General features: G+C 40.4%; 1 protein-coding gene across 1 annotated transcript in view; it reads left to right on the top strand.

The window, feature by feature from the left end:
• Positions 1–15,943, top strand: part of LOC138851162 (UPF0696 protein C11orf68 homolog) — a 290,715-nt gene extending 274,772 nt beyond the window's left edge. Inside the window, exon 3 of the mRNA XM_070079914.1 lies at positions 7,272–15,943. Coding sequence (XP_069936015.1) covers positions 7,272–7,827 — 556 coding nt within the window. The 3' untranslated portion in view covers positions 7,828–15,943. The remainder of the gene's footprint in view (positions 1–7,271) is intronic.
• Positions 15,944–19,659: the final 3,716 nt, after the last annotated feature.

The raw sequence follows: 19,659 nt of genomic DNA, 5'->3' as shown, positions 1-19,659 counted from the left end.
CCCCCCCTGAAACTCCCCTACCCCCTTCAGCTTTGTTTCGCTTAGGGCCAGGCCATCCAACTTCTTTTCATTCATAACATCAGCAATCATCTGTTTCTTGTCATCCGCACTACATCCACGCACATTTAAGCATCCCAGTTTTATAAAGTTTTTCTTCTTCTCTTTTTTAGTAAATGTCTACAGGAGAAGGGGTTACTAGCCCATTGCTCCCGGCATTTTAGTCGCCTCATACGACACGCATGGCTTACGGAGGAAAGATTCTTTTCCACTTCCCCATGGACAATAGAAGAAATAAAGAAGAACAAGAGCTATTTAGAAAAAGGAGAAAAACCTAGATGTATGTGTATATATATATATATGCATGTGCGTGTCTGTGAAGTGTGACCAAAGTGTAAGTAGGAGTAGCAAGATATCCCTGTTATCTAGCGTGTTTATGAGACAGAAAAAGAAACCAGCAATCCTACCATCATGCAAAACAGTTACAGGTTTCTGTTTCACAGTCATCTGGCAGGACGGTAGTACTTCCCTGGGTGGTTGCTGTCTACCAACCTACTACCTATATTATTATTATTATTATTATTATTATTATTATTATTATTATTATTATTATTATTATTATTACTATTGTCATTATTAGCAGTAGCAGAAATGTTTGATTCTTTGCTGTGTTCAAAAGTAAACACATGATGTCACCGTCTAATACCTGTCCGAATAGCCATTCCAATATGCAGTCATGAATGGGTTTACATTATTTATACTGTAGTTTAATAGCAAATAATGAACAAACAAAACACTCACCACACTGAGTGGTGGGAGGGCTGGCTACCAGTTGTGGGGGTCGGTGGGAGGGTAGTAGGGACTCGCAGGTGGCGGGAAACTTCAATATGATTTGGCGGCTGGGAATTTTTCGGTTGGGAATTCGCGAATGTGTGAAGCCCGCGAAAGCTGGAAATGTGAATGTTGAGGGAGACCTGTATAATAATAATCTTTATTTACTACAAGTACATGTACATGGTATACAGTCCTAGCTGACAACAATGACATACTACTACATAGAAAGCCACTTGTTATGCTGAGCATGTTAGGTCAGTGTCCCACAACATAGACAACAGGTGGAAAGAAACACGCCCAATGTTTCTACTCTGGCTGGGAATCGAACCCAGGCCCTCGCCGTGTGAAGCGAGAGCGTTAACCACCAGGCCACCATATGTACAGCCACTGAACACGTTCCTAGAACTGCTGCAGCTTGTGGAACTCTTTGAAACATGGGTGTATGCAGAGTGGCACTTGGCACTCCTCACACATAAAATGAGTGTCTCTGCGTTATTGTGGGCGTTTTGTGGTATGTCCACATACAAAACACCTCCTCTGAGCATTTTTCTTGAAAGCAGTAGGAGGCAGTAGTATGGGGTAGTGATCACCAGGCCTGAAACGAGATGGCGTGTGTTGGTAATTTCGTGGGCGCTGGTCTATTGCAGGTGTTGCTCCCTGGTTCTTGGCGATTATTTGTCTGATGACCGACAAACAAAATTCACCATATTTTGGTGTTTTGTTGGTCCTCAACTTATATATGTTATAAGCATTAAGCATGGAGATATCAACAAGATGGAAAAAGAGTTTCATATACCATTTATAACTCTTGCATACATAATCAGCAAACCCAATCTGCATGTCACATTTGTCCACTAAGTGCATATTGAGGTTGTAGTCCATGACAGCTGCAGGCTTTAGAATGGGTTCATCGGTCTCTCTGTTGTGCCTGCCAGTGTGTGCCATTTCGTTTCGGTGAACTGATGTCAACAGTGTGACATCACGTTTGTCATGCCACCAAAATGCCATGATGTCATTGGCAGCAAAGGCTTGCACCTCACCTCTGCGAGTGCCAGCGTTGAACCTTGGCATATGTTTACGATTACCACACACTGTGCCACACACGTCTGTCAAGTTCACTCGCAAGAAATCACAGAGTAAGGGGCTTGTGTACCAGTTATCAGTAAATAACATATGCCCCTTACCAAGATATGGTTCCATCATTGTTCTAACAACATCACCAGAGATACCCAATAACTTCCTGGTATCTCTCAAAGTATTACTGCCAGTGTACACAATGATATCCAAAACTAGACCACTTCTGCAGTCACACAGTACAAATAACTTTATACCAAAGCTTTTCCTCTTGCTTGGTATATATTGTTTGAATGAGAGGCTTCCTTTGAATAATATCAAAGACTCGTCAATAACAATCTTCCTGAAGGGATAAAAATACATGCAGCAATTTTGTTTCATGTACATAAACACATTTTTGATCTTACATAACCTGTCGCTTCTGTCTGGCCTGGTTTTGTCTGAAAAGTGTAACATAGGTAACAGTATCAAGAAACGATTGACACCTATAATGTCACTAAAACCTGGAGTTGAAATCAGGTGTTCTGTTGCCCAGTATGTGGTGACAGTGTGCTTATACACATGTGGCATAAGCATTATTGTGGCAAAAAACAGATACATCTCTGCCACAGTTGTGTCCTTCCACTGGTGTAGCAGTGATCTTGGTGAGAGAATTGTATTTGCATTGTGTACTCATAGTATGTGTTGGTTTCCCTGACAATGATATCCATCAGGGGTTCATCGAAAAATAACTCAAAGCATTCCAGTTGACTAGCATTGTTCCCAAGTGGACATGATGGCTTTATTCCACTTTGTGTTTCATCAAAGTCATGGGGACTGGGAACAAACTCGTCACCTTCCTGCCAATCCTAGATGCAGTCTGCTGGTGGGTTCTGGATATTGAAACGTGGTTGTGGTTGTGCAGGTTGTGGTTGTGCAGGTTGTGGTTGTGTAGGTTGTGGTTGTGCAGGTTGTGGTTGTGTAGGTTGTGGGAGTCTGGGGTTGGGTGAGGCTGGTTGTTGTTGTGCAGAGTCACCAGCTCGCTGCTGGTGCCAAATGGGTCGTGCCACCATCACTATCACCACCACTGCCTGCTGCCTCACTCACGTCATTCATACCCATCGTAACAATATTGTCATCTTCACTATCAGGTCATGGTGTAGGGCCACGGGATGTGCTCCCAGAGTTACTCCTTTCCCTTGGAACAGCATGTGACACACTACCAGACCGCATGCTACGTCACACAAACTGCCGTTTCACTGGGGAATATTCACCCTCACTGTCACAACTAGAACTGCTTTCAATAACCTTGAAATCACTATCAATATCACTATCACTTTCCTCTTTCGTCCTGGAACAGGTGAATGTGAATGTGAATGAACCGGCCCAGCACCAGAGGTGGAAGGTTGTGGGTCATCTGGGTTTTCATCACTAATTATGTCATCCTGGGCACTTTTTTCGGTCACACTCACTTGAAAACCATGGAATTCACTGTCACTGACACTTCCATCGCTGTTAGAGCTATCACTTGGGAACAAAAGACCTCCAATCCGCCGAGGAGTGAGGTACTTTCTACCGCAAGGCATGGTGAAAATGGACTACCAAGATGGCATTCCCACAATGCACCACCGAGTCCCAGATTTTTTTCACAGGGTGCACACCTACCACTGAGACCCATTCTCTCTCATGTAGGCCTACCAGGCCTTTCCCACTTGATTTGAAGCCGCTAGAATTTATGCGTGTAGATACGTCAGAAACAGTGGCGCGTAAGACGTATTTATACGGCGTAAACAGTCAAAGGGTTAATAGTGCGCACACTGAGTGCACAGACCCATTCTTTCATGTCTAGGCGACTCAAGCCTATTATGCCAAATTTGAAGGAATGAAAAATAAAACGTTGATCTACATTTGGAGCACTACCCTTGCAAACGTAGATCTACGCTTGGACAGTTTAAGGGTTAAGAGTGTAGCACTAAGAGTGTAGTACTTATAAGTCACTCTGTCTGACTTTTTTGGGTTATCCTAGGTTCTCTTCACATGTAGTCAGGAGCAGGAATGGCCACTGTGGTGTCCCTATAAACCCCAACAACAATGGCTGCTGTCACCACCACTAGCCACATATCTAATGACATGTATTTTATTCATTCTAGTGTATATATCATGTTTCTATGTTGTTAATATTGTTTATTATGTCATATTACATGAATTGTGATAGATAAATAAGTCGTAGAGTTGATATTAGGGAAATTATTAAAGTATTTTCTCGTGCCTGGAATTCCACTGGAATGAATTAATTCCATTTCAATTAATTTAATTGAGGAAAATTGACTCTGCAAATGAGTAAATCCAGTTGTGAGCAAGGTCATGGAATGGATTAAACTCGTAAGTAGAGGTTCCACTGTGCATTAATAATACATGTATTTTATTTTTGTATTATTAACACACTGGCCGATTCCCACCAAGGCAGGGTGGCCCGAAAAAGAAAAACTTTCACCATCATTCACTCCATCACTGTCTTGCCAGAAGGGTGTTTTACACTACAGTTTTTAAACTGCAACATTAACACCCCTCCTTCAGAGTGCAGGCACTGTACTTCCCATCTCCAGGACTCAAGTCCGGCCTGCTGGTTTCCCTGAATCCCTTCATAAATGTTACTTTGCTCACACTCCAACAGCACGTCAAGTATTAAGAACCATTTGTCTCCATTCACTCCTATCAAACACGCTCATGCATGCCTGCTGGAAGTCCAAGCCCCTCGCACACAAAACCTCCTTCACCCCCTCCCTCCAACCTTTCCTAGGCCGACCCCTACCCCGCCTTCCTTCCACTACAGACTGATACACTCTTGAAGTCATTCTGTTTCGCTCCATTCTCTCTACATGTCCGAACCACCTCAACAACCCTTCCTCAGCCCTCTGGACAACAGTTTTGGTAATCCCGCACCTCCTCCTAACTTCCAAACTACGAATTCTCTGCATTATATTCACACCACACATTGCCCTTAGACATGACATCTCCACTGCCTCCAGCCTTCTCCTCGCTGCAACATTCATCACCCACGCTTCACACCCATATAAGAGCGTTGGTAAAACTATACTCTCATACATTCCCCTCTTTGCCTCCAAGGACAAAGTTCTTTGTCTCCACAGACTCCTAAGTGCACAATTGAAATGAGGAAGGAAATTGTACAAAAATATGAGGGTTGAAGCAGTGGTGGAGGCATTGTGAGTCAAATTCTAATTCAAATTCAAATTTGTTTATTTCTTTGCAAATAGTACATTGAGATTTATGTATTTACAATAATGGGTTGCAGTGCAGAGAAAGCCTCTATTATGCCTAGGCATTATGGGCCAGCTTAATTTTATGGCTTACTGACTACTTAACACTAAAGAAATTTATCGTAGTTGTACAATAGTTCTATTAATTTTAAATGAATCTAATTTATATAAACCAAAGGATATTTTCATAAATGCTTTTTATGAAACATGATTCAGTTATATTCCTGTCGACAATGGACAATAAGTTCAAAAGTAAACATTGAAATTATATTATGGGAACATAACAGTGTGATTTGCTAAAAGTAGTTTACAGTATGAGAATGCTACAATTTGGTGTATTGAGTATTTAGTCTAGGGTGATTAAATGGCTTTTGAGAAGAGTCTTCAATTGATTTTCAGACCAGGTTACTTCAGTATTTTCTAGTAATGAATTCCAAATTTTGGGGCCCTTTATGTGCATAGAGTTTTTACACAGTGTGATATGGACACGGGGTACATCAAAAAGAGATCTGTGTCTTGTGTTATGGTCGTGTGTCCTGTTAAGGTTGGTGAGAAGTTTGAGTGGAGGGGTTATGTTTGCATGTATTGATCTATGTATGTAGTAGGCACATGAATAAGTATGGATTGTCTTTATGGTGAGCAGATTTAGACTTTTGAATATTAGTGGAGTATGCTGTCGGGAGTGGGAATTTGTTATTACTCTGACTGCAGCCTTTGCTGTGTTATTAATGGTCTTAGGTGATTTAATGTTGTTGATCCCCATGCACAAATTCCACATGTGAGATAAGGGTAGATGAGTGAATGATACAGTGTAAGGAGAGCTGATTGTGGAACATAGTACCATATCTTTGATAGTATGCCTACTGTCTTAGAGATTTCCTTGGAAATTTGTTGTATGTATATGTGTCTGGAATTTGAGGCTACTATCAAGGTGGATTCCTAGGAATTTTCACTCTGCGAGTTTTGTGACGGGTGATCTGTTTGTCTTTATGGTAAGTGAAACATTTGCAGCTCTGTTTCCAAACTGAATGAAATAGGTTGTGTCAGTATTCAGGAAAAATTTATTAGGCATCATCCAGGCAGATATTTTCTACAATTCGGCATTGACATTGTTGGCAAATATGACTAGGTTTGGGTAGGAGAAGACGTATGTAGTGTCATCTGCAAATAATATGGGTTTGAGAGGCTGTGATGTATTCAGTAGGTCATTGATGTAGATGAGAAAGAGGAGTGGTCCAAGGACACTTCCCTGTGAGACTCCTACTGTGTTTGGTTGAGTGGAAGAGTTTGCTTCATTTGTGTACACAGATTGGCTTCTGTTACTAAGGTATGACTTGAGGTAGTTGAGGGAGTGGCCTCTTGTACCATAGTGTGTTAATTTAGTGTGCAGCAATTCATGGTCGACTGTATCAAAAGCTTTACATATTCAGTGAAAATTCCTAGCGGGACTTCTTTCTTCTCGAAAGCAGTATATATTAGTTCTAGTATGGGTATGATGCATCATTTGTGTTTTTATTATTCCTGAATCCAAACGGACAGGAGTTTAGTATGTTGTGTGAGACGAGGTAGGAATAGATCCGTCTATGAATTAATATTTCAAGTGCACCACTCATCTTTTTCCCCTTCAATTCTGATTCACCTCATCCTTCACAGACCCATCTGTTGACACGTCCATTCCTAAATATCTGAATGCATTCACCTCTTTCATACTCTCTCTCTCCAGTCTGATATCTAATCTTTTGTTACCTAATTTTTTTGTTATCCTCATCACCTTACCCTTTCCTATATTCAGTTTTAATTTTCTTCTTTTACATACCCTACCAAACTCAACCACCAACCTCTTCAGAATCTCCCAGAAGCACAATGTCTTCAGCAAAGAGCAACTGTGACAACTCCCACTTTGTGTTAGATTCTTTATCTTTTAACCCCACACCTCTTGCCATCACCCGAGCATTCACTTCTCTTGCAACCCCATCTATAAATATATTGATATATTGAACAACTGTGGTGACATCACATATCCTTGTCTAAGGCCTACACTTAATGTATATAATATATAAATTAAATATTAAAATTATGTTCTAATGTTGTGCATTTAATAACTTTCAGAGAGGATGGAATTGGTTGGATCTGTGTCAGAGGTTACAATGTTCCTGAAAAAGAAATTTCAATATGTAATTTGACAAATCTCTTGAAGGAATGGAATTCTCTTAAAGAGTCTGGAAGACAAATTGATTTACAGAAAATAACTGAGCTTGCAAAAACTTACACTCTTACTAGTGGTAAATGGATTTTACATGTAGACACAGGTGTAAAAGCAAATTATTTTTGGAAACTGATAGCAAGGGGAATTGTAGAAGGAAAGCTTCCCTCAAATTGTGCAAAAATCAGTTCTGTTCTTCCAGATGAGGAGAACCATGTTGTTTGTATTTACAATAAAAATTTCACTGATAACAAGGAAGTGTGCCTTCTGGAAAAAGGCATACGAGAAATTGGCTTAAAATGTTGCTTGAGGTACAAGCCAGATGTGTACACGTACATTGATATATATAGAGGTAACAAATGGAACCTTCGACCCACCATTTATAAGAGTGTTTATGATATCTTGACCAAGCAATCAAAAATAACTACAAATGAGACATACCCACAGATGCTTCAGTATTAAGTTTTATGCTTATCTAAAATGTAGTTGATTCCTTAAAGAAATCTTCCTAAAATTTGAGGAAAACCAATAATTACCATGTTCTGAGACCTGGTCAAGTTTTCATTAAAAAAGCAGCCAGATAGTATTGTAGATTATAGATGAAAAGGCAAACAAAACAGTGTATATTTATATTCTAAACAAGATTTGTACAAGATAAAATCTATGAAATTGTACATAAAACATGCAAGCTACTTTTTTTTATATAAAGTAGAACCCCCCATATCCACTGGTATCAAAATTTTAATGATAATCTGATTATAGTTATTTTTTATTTTAAGTTAAGGTGGTGGTGTAAAGTGTATACCAGAAGTTTCATGAAGTTTGCCCAAGAATAAGAAGTGAAAATATAATGATTTTTGATATGGCAACACCTTGGTAAAATTTGTGCCAAATTGTTGTTTAGGATGTAATTGTCTTTACATGAACAAAGCAAATGACAAATTGTATAGAAGGAATTGAACAACATTATTTTGTATCCCCTCAATTTTTTTTTTTTTTGGGGGGGGGGGATTATTTTAAAATTAACGGTAAAGGCTGTTACAAATTCCCTTTATGGAATTGTAAAACCACGATTCCTTTTTTTCCTCAGTCTCTCTCCAGTGTAAAAGATTGATTTTCCACCCATTCTGCTCCTCTTTGCATCCCTTCCTCACTGGTCTAACACAGCATCACGATGCCTACACCATCACCATACTTCATCTCGTCATCATAGGCATTGTATCATCACATTACATTGCAGCAACAACAAAGAATGTAGAAGCCAGTGTGTACCCACAATAGGCCAAGATATTTTTTAATTAATATTTATACTTGCCTGCCTGAGCTTGGGTGGGCAGGTATAAAAATCATCGAAAATATTTGGAAAATGAGTTAAGGTTACCAGAAATCAGTTCAACAATCTAGCAACGTTTTGGTGTAAATCTCATCTTTGTATGATGTTCTAAAGAAAATAATAATAATATAATAACCATAATTCAATAATATTCAACTTAACATATTGATCAATGGATCCCCATTATAAGACACACCGAGGGCAAATTTTTAGATCTTCACCTTGACTACAACCTTAAATTTCAGATCCACACCCAACATATAGCCAAGAAGGTCTCCAAAATAGTAGGTATTATTTCCAAAATATGGTACTATGTACCCCAAATGGCACTACTTACGTAACTTGATCACTAGCGCACTCAGCTCACACTCTGAGATCCAGAGTTCGAATCTCCATTGCAACTGGAAGATGTTAGGGATGTGTTTCCATAAGATACCTGCTGTCTCTGTTCTCCTTGGGTGTTAGTCAACTGGTGTGGGTTGCATCCTGGGACAAAACTGATTTAATTTGCCTGAAATACTCTGCATAACAAGTGGCTTTCTATTTAGTAGTATGTCATTGATGTCAGCTAGGCCTGTGTACCTTGTACATGTACTTGTAGAAGTATATTATATTATTATTATATTCCATAATCTACCCTTACCTAGCCTTTGGTATTTGTGCTTGGGGATCTACTTCGACCAATTGCCTTAAACCATTAATAACCCAACAAAAAGCTGTTGTGCGGATGATAACCAACTCCTGCACCAGAATACACCACACTTCTTTTCAAGAATTTGAACTTACTTAATATACAAAATTTTTTTTTATTATTATTATCACACTGACCGATTCCCGCCAAGACAGGGTGGCCCGAAAAAGAAAAACTTTCACCATCATTCACTCCATCACTGTCTTGCCAGAAGGGTGCTTTACACTACAGTCTTTAAACTGCAACATTAACACCTCTCCTTCAGAGTGCAGGCACTGTACTTCCCATCTCCAGGACTCAAGTCCGGCCTGCCGGTTTCCCTGAACCCCTTTATAAATGTTACTTTGCTCACACTCAACAGCACATCAAGTATTAAAAACCATTTGTCTCTATTCACTCCTATCAAACACGCTCACGCATGCCTGCTGTAAGTCCAAGCCCCTCGCACACAAAACCTCCTTTACCCCCTCCCTCCAACCTTTCCTAGGCCGACCCCTACCCCGCCTTCCTTCCACTACAGACTGATACACTCTTGAAGTCACTCTGTTTTGCTCCATTCTCTCATATTACTGTGCTTACTATATATACAAAGCATTAAACTCCAATATTTACCCTCCTCTCAAAATTCTCCGTGATAGCTACAACAGATAACACATGCACAACACAAGGCACAAAACTCTCTTTGACATCCCTTGTGTCTCTCTCACACTATGCAAAAATGCAATGCACAAAAAGGGCCCCAAGATCTGGAAGTCATTGTCTGAACTAACAAAAGGCCCCCTGTCTGCCAATCAATTTAGAACTATAATTAAAATTCTCCTCATCTCCTAAAGCTAACTATACCAACACTATACTCTGCCTGAAATCATAGAGCCAGGTCGATAACTACTCAAGAAATCCAAATTAACTTAAGAACACTAAATCAATTTAAGTATTAATACACACTTAAAATTGCACTATTGTAAATTGTACTATTTTTTTTTATTGCACCCTTCTACTATAAATTTTACTAATTATAAATTTTTTTTTACTCTTTTTGTATAATTAAAATTCACCACTCCATAACCTGTGTCTAGTTTTAAATAGTGTGTAAACAATAGTATTAGCCTGTCAGAAATGCTCAGGCATGTTAGTGGCTTTCTTTGTGCCTAACAGTATTTTACTGTATGTAAACTACACATTGTATACTATGCAAAGAAATAAATTTTTGAATTTGAATAATGTAAGTAATAATACAGTGGACCCCCGCATAGCGAACTTAATCCGTGCAAGAGGGCTGGTCGTTATGCGAAATGTTCGCTATGCGAATTAATTTTCCCCATAAGAAATAATGGAAATAAAATTAATCCGTGCAAGACACCCAAAAGTATGAAAAAAAAAATTTTTTACCACAAAAAAATGTTAATTTTAGTACACACAAACTGAAAAAGGCATGCACAATTACATGACACTTACTTTTATTGAAGATCTGGTGATGATTGATGGGATGGGAGGAGGGGAGAGAGAGTGTTAGTGTTTAGAAGGGGAATCCCCTTCCATTAACACTTGAGGAGGCAAGTCCTTTTCCGGGGTTACTTCCCTTCTTCTTTTAATGCCACTAGGACCAGCTTCAGAGTCACTGGACTTCTTTCTGTCCATAGAGCTCTGTACCTCCCGTTCCTTTACGATTTGTCTAAAATGGGCCATAACATTGTCATTGAAATAGTCACCAGCACGCCTTGCAACAGCTGTGTCAGGGTGATTTTCATCCATAAAGGTTTGCAGTTCAACCCACTGTGCACACATTTCCTTAATTTTTGAAGTAGGCACAATGGATTCCACAACTGGCATAGGCTTCTCAGGGTTAGCCCCAAACCCTTCAAAATCTTTCTTAATTTCCATACTAATTCTCACCCTTTTTACCACAGGGTTGGCACTAGAAGCTTTCTTGGGGCCCATGGTCACTTATTTTCAACAAACAGAACCGAAAACACTGTAATAATACGAAATATTCCGAGTGTATGCTTGAATGTTACCGCGGAGGCTAGCTGGTAAACAATGGGACAGGCGGCACATGTGAGGCTGGCTGAGGCCGCACATTGGACGCGTCTCGGACGAAGTTCGCTGAGCGGGTTTTTGTCTACTATGCGGGGCAAAATTTTAGCGATCAAAGCGTTCGCTATGCGGAATGTTCGCTATGCAAGGCGTTCGCTATGCGGGGGTCCACTGTATAATAATACAGTGGTACCTCGGGATACGAATGTAATTCTTTCCAGAAGGATGCTCGAGTGCTGATTCTGAACAAATTTGTTCCCATAAGGAATAATGTAAATTAGATTAATCCGTTTCAGACCTCCAAAAATACACTTACAAAAGCACTTACATAAACACACTTACATAATTGTTCGAGTTTTGAGCTGTTCGTGTTCTGAGGTACCACTGTAATAATATAATAAATAATAATAGTAATATAATAACATAAAAGCTAATACAGTGGACCCCCGGTTAACGATATTTTTTCATTCCAGAAGTATGTTCAGGTGCCAGTACTGACCAAATTTGTTCCCATAAGGAATATTCTCAAGTAGATTAGTCCATTTCAGACCCCCAAACATACACGTACAAACGCACTTACATAAATACACTTACATAATTGGTCGCATTGGGAGGTGATCGTTAAGAGGGGGTCCACTGTATTAATATTAATCATTATTATTATTATTATATTAATATCACCATTTGGTATGTTATAAAGTGAGAGGAAGTTATCCCACACAAGAGAGAGCTGAGACGCATTAGTGCTTGAGACCGTTCATACACGTCTAGTACATATGCATCCAGTCTCACCTCTATCTTAATTAGTGCTTGAGACCATTCATACACATCTGGTACATATATTTCCAGTCTCGCCTCCATCCACACCAGCTACTCATTCATCCCCTGTGGCCATACTCTCGTTGTACACCCCTCCCCATACCACCCGCCCCTATAAATCACCCACAGACACATGCCTTCACTCATACTATGTCTCTAACTCATTCCTGCCTCTCCCACCCATATACTAATTCCCCTATGGTCACTCACCTTCACACTCACCATTTCAACCAGCAACCTCCACCCACAAAACTTCCCCACAGCCGCATACCTCCCACAGCCACATAGCTTCACCTACACCATCCCAACCAACGCCCTACCTCCACACAATCTGCCCATACAATATCATTTTTTCACAACTACCATTCCCTCATGACCACATATTCCCTATGACCTAATCTGCACACCTAACCTGACCTTTCACCCTAACATGCCCTCCACATACCTAATCACTTAGTTACCCACCATGCTCATTACCACCAACTGCACAATCACCCACCCTGTCACCCATCATCCAGTCATCACCCTCACCAGGCCACTGACAATCATACCTTTCACCCACACCACTCCCCCACAGCTTCAAGCCTACATGGCCCCACACCTTACACTCACCACTTCCCCAAACAGCCCCACTTCCACACCCATGTTTTCACAGCCCACACACCCTAACATGCCATCTACACTCCTAGTCATGTAGCCACTAGCCACCCTAATTACTGCCTACAGCAGCTGCACACTCATCCGCTCAGTCACCCATCATCCACACTGCCACCCACACTGGACCACCAACACTACCATCCACTTGGTCACCATCACACCCCTCCAAAGCTCAAGATCATAGATATCTATGTAAGCAAAAAATTACTTATACAGTGGACCCCCGGTTAACGATATTTTTTCACTCCAGAAGTATGTTCAGGTGCCAGTACTGACCGAATTTGTTCCCATAAGGAATATTGTGAAGAAGATTAGTCCATTTCAGACCCCCAAACATACACGCACAAACGCACTTACATAAATACACTTACATAATTGGTCGCATTGGGAGGTGATCGTTATGCGGGGGTCCACTGTACATAGAGTTTGCTACTATCTGCGGTTTGGGTGTCTGCGGCAGGTCTTGGAGCGTATCCCCCATGGATACAAGGGTTCTACTGTAGTCTGTCTGGTCAAGTGAAATGAGGTTAGGACCTGAATCATGTAATTTCTAATGCCACATTAATGAGGGCATATACTGGCTGTCTGATCTTGTGAAGAGTGAGTTGAAGACATGGGTCATGTGACTTTTGTTGCTGCATGAGGACACATGTCAGTATAGTTACTGAATCCCCTTATACGTATACTTGTGTAGTATATTGTAGATCGTATCATCCATGTACAGTGCAACCTCAAAAATCGAACATATCACATATCGAACGTTTCGAAAATAGGACCATTTTTTCGGGCAAACTGTGCCCCTATTTTCGGACCGCCAGGTACGGGACCTGTCTGCCAGCCTGCTCTGTCCGCGTCCCCACGCAGGCGCCATGAGCAATCTAGCTTTGTTAATGCTTGAGTGAACACTAACCTGCGCTCTCATTCAAGCATTTTACGATTATTTCGTTGTGTTTAGTGCTTGTGGGACTGTGAAATAAGCTGCCATGGGCCCAAAGAAACTTGCTAGTGGTACCCCTGTGGTAAAGAAAGTGAGAAACACCATAGATGTGAAGAAGGAAATAATGCAGAAGTATAAGAGTGGTGTGAGACTTGTTGAGCTTGCCAGGATGTATGGGAAAAACAAATCGACCATCGGTTCTATCCTGTCAAAGAAAGAACAAATCAAGGAAGCTGATGTTGCAATAGGTGTTAATATAGGAAGTGAATGAGGTGCCTTCTTCAAAGATTAAGGAGATTTGTGCCAAGTGGAATGATGTCCAAATGTTTATGCAGAAGTACCACCCTGAGCAAGCTGAAACAAGCCATCTTTGCAACAAGTTCAGTGACAGAACCATGTCCCATTTTAGGGAAATGTTAAAGAGGCGTCAGAACCAGAGGACTGTGGACAGTTATTTTGTGAGACAGGGGTCCAGTGACTCTCAAGCTGGTCCTAATGGCATTAAAAGACAAAGAAGGGAAGTAACCCCAGAGAAGGCTTTGATACCTGAAGTCCTCATGGAGGGGGATTCTCCTTCCAAACACTAACCCCAGCTCCCTCTCTCCTCCTCCCTATCTTCCAGATGCCATCACCAATCTTCAATAAAGGTAAGTAAAAATGTTATTTTATGTGTATTACTATACATAATTAAAAACTATGGTATTTGTTGTATGTAAAACTGTAATTAATCTCTATAAAATGTATTTTTTGTGTGAATATTTTTGGGTTTCTGGAACAGATTAATTGTATTTCCATTATTTCTTATGGGAAATATTGCTTCGAATTTCAGACTTTTAGAATTTAGAACTAGCTCCTGGAACGGATTACGTTCAATTTTTGAGGTTCCACTGTATATATTTAGGCTCCCTGGTCAGTAGGCTCAGTGACTAGCATGTGTGGCATCAAGTGATGCCATGGTGAGCCCTTCGCGCCTGGGATCCTTCTCAGTTCTCGCATAGGTCTACGCCAGACAACACACGGCAGGATGGGCTCCTTCTTCCACACACTGCTAATATATGTGATACCATCCAACAAGTGTGTTTAACTCCAACCATCACATCTCCTACGAACCCCCACTACAAATGGTGTCAGCAGAGGGCCCGTAATTCTGACAATTATGGCGATTTCTGGAGATAAATTTCTACTGAGTCAGCCACCATTTCGTGACCGGCTTAGGCCTCCCGAGATGGGTGACGCTTCCCATCCCAAGCCAGCTACCCCGAGCAAGTGTCCACCAGCCTTTTTGCTTCCTGCTTACTGGTCAGTCTCTGTGTATTAGTGTTTTATCTGCTTATTTGCATTACTTCTGAGGGGTTGACCCGGGTTTGCAAAGTAAGCCAAGCCACCAAGCCAGTCTGTGGGGAGAGTCCATTCCAGCCCTACACCATTCCAACCTTGCCTGCTAAGCCAGCTTTCCACCCCTGCTGTGCTCATCGTTACAAGTTCTCAAGCCAGTCTGTGTGAAAGGTTAAGCCAAGCCAGCCAGCAACTAACCCAGGTGACTTAACCCAGTACTCAAGCAAGCCACATGGGTACAGCCTTCTCCATCGCTCTGTGCTTCAAGTTCCAAGCCATTCTGAGTGCTTTATCATCCCTGTGGTGTTGTGGTATTTTGTGGGGTTGTTTTAAGCCAGCCTGGCTTAGAATATTTTCGTGCCTAGTGTGGGTGTCAAGTGGCTTACGGGAGGATGTTGGGGATTGAGAGATCCCGCGCGCGGAGCAAAAAAAAAAATCGAAAATATATGAAAACTGAGTTATTGTTACCAAAAAATAGCTGAACTTTCTGGCTACACGCTGGTATAATTATTATCCTTGTAGGATGTTTCTAAAAGGAATTACAGCCATTTATAACAGGCATGGTGACAGCGCTGACGCAACATGTCGCGTAAGAAGCGCTGACTCAGCTTTGTTGACGTTTTTGTTGCGTTTTTCCCCGTGTTATTTTTATCGTTTTCGTACATCTTTATGTCTAATATAATACAAATTCACCATCTGAGATCATGCCAGAGTGGGCGGAGATAATGTGATCAAGGAACCAATCGGGAACCCCTGGGAATAGTGCATAAAATGGCCGACACCTCCAGCCAACAAAATATTCCATACCCACGCTAATATCAATTATAAGGCTTATTTATCTATCACAATTGATCTATTATGATATAATGCAATATAATAATAGCATATAAACATAAAAAGTACACCTCAAAAAAAAATATATAGCATAATATGACGCCCCGAGGAATAAATTTCTATCGATATTTCCCCTGAAGGTGAAGAGAGGGTCCGCCCTCTCTCATCAGTGATGAGAGAAAACGGATTTACAATGGTTAACTGTAATAAACACTCGTAGGCCGCGGAAAAAGTGTAAAATAAAGCGAATTTTTCGGGGAAAAAAAATTTTCCCGGGCAGCGGGGGTGCCGCGCGCTGCGGCCTATATCTCGAAAGTAACTTATTTACCTATTTAGGGGATCACCAGCTTTATTTATGATTGAATTGACTTTATTTCTCACAACAAACATGGGAGAATGATTGTTTTACGGGGTAGCGTTCGTGTTTCCGAACTATCCAAAATATTTTTAGATTTATGTGGACAACAAGGCCGACATCTTCCAATATATCAAAAAAGTTATGAAACTTTATTTTTTTTTAGCAAGAAGATAAGGTTTATTTTAGAATTCTCATCGACAAGTGATGGAATTAGAGTTGTTCTAGCAGCAGCAAGTGTCAAAACCACTTGTCCGAGTACCACTGACAAACTGTGCCCTGCCAAATGCAATTTTTCGTAGATTTTTTCGTAATTTTGCATATTTCATTTCCTTTTTGGCCGATATGATTGAAACTTCAGCACAGCATACTCGATATAACCTTCTAATAGTACACCAAAAATGAACGTAATCGGTCCATAAAAAAAAGTTCGTTAACATGCGGCCAACATCTCCCCTTACACCGTTCATTCAATAGGCCCATGCGGTGTCTCAGCAAGGCTGCCTCAAGCACTCACACTTCCCACTACCACTGCTGTTTTTGCATTTTTTACCCTTATTACGAGTTCTAGCATGATACATGTATTTTTACGGACCACATAGGGGGTCAAGAGGCAAGAGTGTTCCTTCGACCCTGTGCGCCATCGTAAAAGCCTCCTGTGTGAGTCTATCATCGATTTAAGTGCAAATTCATCGAGGCATCAACATGTTGAGTGTAGTAGCGAATGCCGCCAGCTACGAGACTCCAAATTACCCTTCATCACCATAAACCTCAATTCTACACCAACGTCGCTACAGTGATAATAAATAATATTTTTTTATAGAGACATTTGCGTGTGTTGAGACAATTTTCTTTTTTTTTTTTTTTGACAGTGATTTTTAGTGTTATTTAGTGACTCTTGATTAGACTCAGTGTTCATTATATCCTGTTTGCAATATTTTTTTTTTTTCCTCTTTCTCCAGTGTTAATTTTCGTGCTTTATTTTGTCTGTTGTGTTGTGTTCATTTTTTTTTTATATACTTTAATGTTTTTCCTTGTTCTGTGCATAATATTTTATTCTTTGTGTGTCATTTTATTTTATTTTTAGTGAATTGCTTTCCCAGTTTATTTTAATTTTGCACAAGATTTATTGGTTCCATTTTATCATTTTTGATTGATTTATCATTTATTGTTGAATTTCTTTATTGAATTGAGAGTAAAGACAACTCACTGTGCCATTAATTCCAATTAAAGTAAATTTGATTTTAGTAAAGTACAATTTTTCTTGATTTTCAAAGTGTTGCTTATCCGGTTGAGTAATTTTTTTTATGTGAGTTTTCATTGCTCTACAGTGTGACTTGTTAATTTTTCTTTACCTATGCAGAATAGTTAAGCATTTTCTCCCATTTCAGCTTTGTGTCATATATTCTCTTATTATTCTTGCTTTTATGTCTTCGAGTAAGTTCCCTGAGAAAATGTCCCAGTCACTTTTGCTTGCTCACTTAGTGTATCATGCCAGTCAAAGTCAATATGAATCAGTCCACAGTACCAATATTCCCTTACTGACTGAAAGACAGTACCTAGCCCTTGAGCAATGTGTTTGTTCTCACAGCTTGTATCTGAGATTTGTTAAAGTGCTGAGGAATGTAAAGTTCAGATTAAGTTTCTATACATCCGTGAATTACTTATTAACGTAGCCGAGCGGTCAGGCACTAGTAATACTGTCACTCCTGTCTGGAATCCAGCCACGTCGTGCACGCAGGATAGTGTACAGTTACCTTGGGTTTCAGAGGAACCTCAGACAACCCTGGGTGCTGAGACTACTATCCATGTGATGGTGACTTGTTCAAGTAGTCGTTCCTTCCAGGGGACGCTTTGTGAAGAACGTTACTTGTAATGAGTTATGCCATCTTTTGCTGATGTCACAAGCTGTTGCAGAAAGACGTTTCTGTGGCTAGTGTACTCACTTGAGTGTTGTTGTTGTTCCTTGTGTTCCAGATGGTGATACTATCCTAGTTGACAGTAATCCGTGCAGTGTAAGAAGTTGTTTCTCGAGTAACTTTCACATGTTGTTAAAGTTTTTAAGTGCAGTCTCTTTATAGTTGATACCTCTTGTTACTGTATGCAACTCAGATTGAATATCAGTATTGTTGACCGTGTTCATTTCTTTTCCCCTGTGCTTGCAGTGAGAGATAGTAGATCCGTTCTCCCTTGCTCATATTGCGTGTGATAGCGTTACTTTTTTTCAACCGGGGAGAGTTAGCCACTCCACCGAATTTGTTCATTCCTCCAGTAAGAAAAAAACGATCCCTTGTGGTCTGGTGTGATTCTATTCCTGCTCCAGGAAGATCTTTTTCTGACTGTGAAGCCACCAGCACCCATTAGTGACTTTGTAATGAGCCAAGAATTATTGTATCGAACAGCCGAGTTGGGCACTCCTAGCAGTAGGGTATACCAATTAGTAATTCCACAGTCACTAGTGAATGTAGCTCTACAGCTAGTTCACAATGCACCAGGTGTTGCACACCTTGGTGTGGATCGTTCTGTGAAACAAGCCAGGATGAAATACTTTTGGCCACGTATGGCAACTGACATTTCCGAGTATGTTAAGAAATGTAGTGTCTGTATGCAGCATAAAGGAAATGTCAATGGTCCTAATCCAATCCAGGTGTATCTAACTACTGGCGAACTGTGGGAAAGAGTTGTGCTTGATTTGTTAACCAATTTTAAATGTTCCCTCCAAGGTAACAAACATCTGTGTGTTATGGTAGACCATTTCACCAGATATTGTGAGTTAGTTCCTATTGCAGATAAGACTGCCGAGACAGTAGCTAAAGTGTTTAAAGAACGCATTATCTGCAGGCATACCACCCCTAAGTCCCAAGTAACAGATAATGGAGGTGAATTCTGTAATGAGATTCTTGAAAATTTGTGTACCTTGTACAAAATCTCTAAGTCAACCATTGTTCCCCATCATCCTGCGAGTAATAGTTTGGCAGAATGTACAAATAAGAAAGTACTAGATGTTTTGAGAGCCACTATCAACCCCAATAGTGAAACCTAGGTTGAAGTTATACCGGATGTTCAATGTGCCATAAATTCTGCTTACAGTGCTTCCATAGGTGACACTCCACATTATGCATTGTATAGTGTAGACAAGCGTTTACCTTATGAGTTGTTATATTCCACACCGAAACCCAATTATAACCCTGATGATTTTGTAGCAACTCGTACCAGCATTGCTCAAAGTATTTTTAGAAGAATCCGTGAGACACTTCATAAATCAACAGCAGAATATACTAGAGTAACTAATAGCCATG

Source organism: Cherax quadricarinatus, unplaced genomic scaffold (assembly GCF_038502225.1).
Source record: "Cherax quadricarinatus isolate ZL_2023a unplaced genomic scaffold, ASM3850222v1 Contig42, whole genome shotgun sequence".
NCBI classification, from domain to species: domain Eukaryota; kingdom Metazoa; phylum Arthropoda; class Malacostraca; order Decapoda; family Parastacidae; genus Cherax; species Cherax quadricarinatus.
This window is presented reverse-complemented; position numbering and strand designations above follow the sequence as displayed.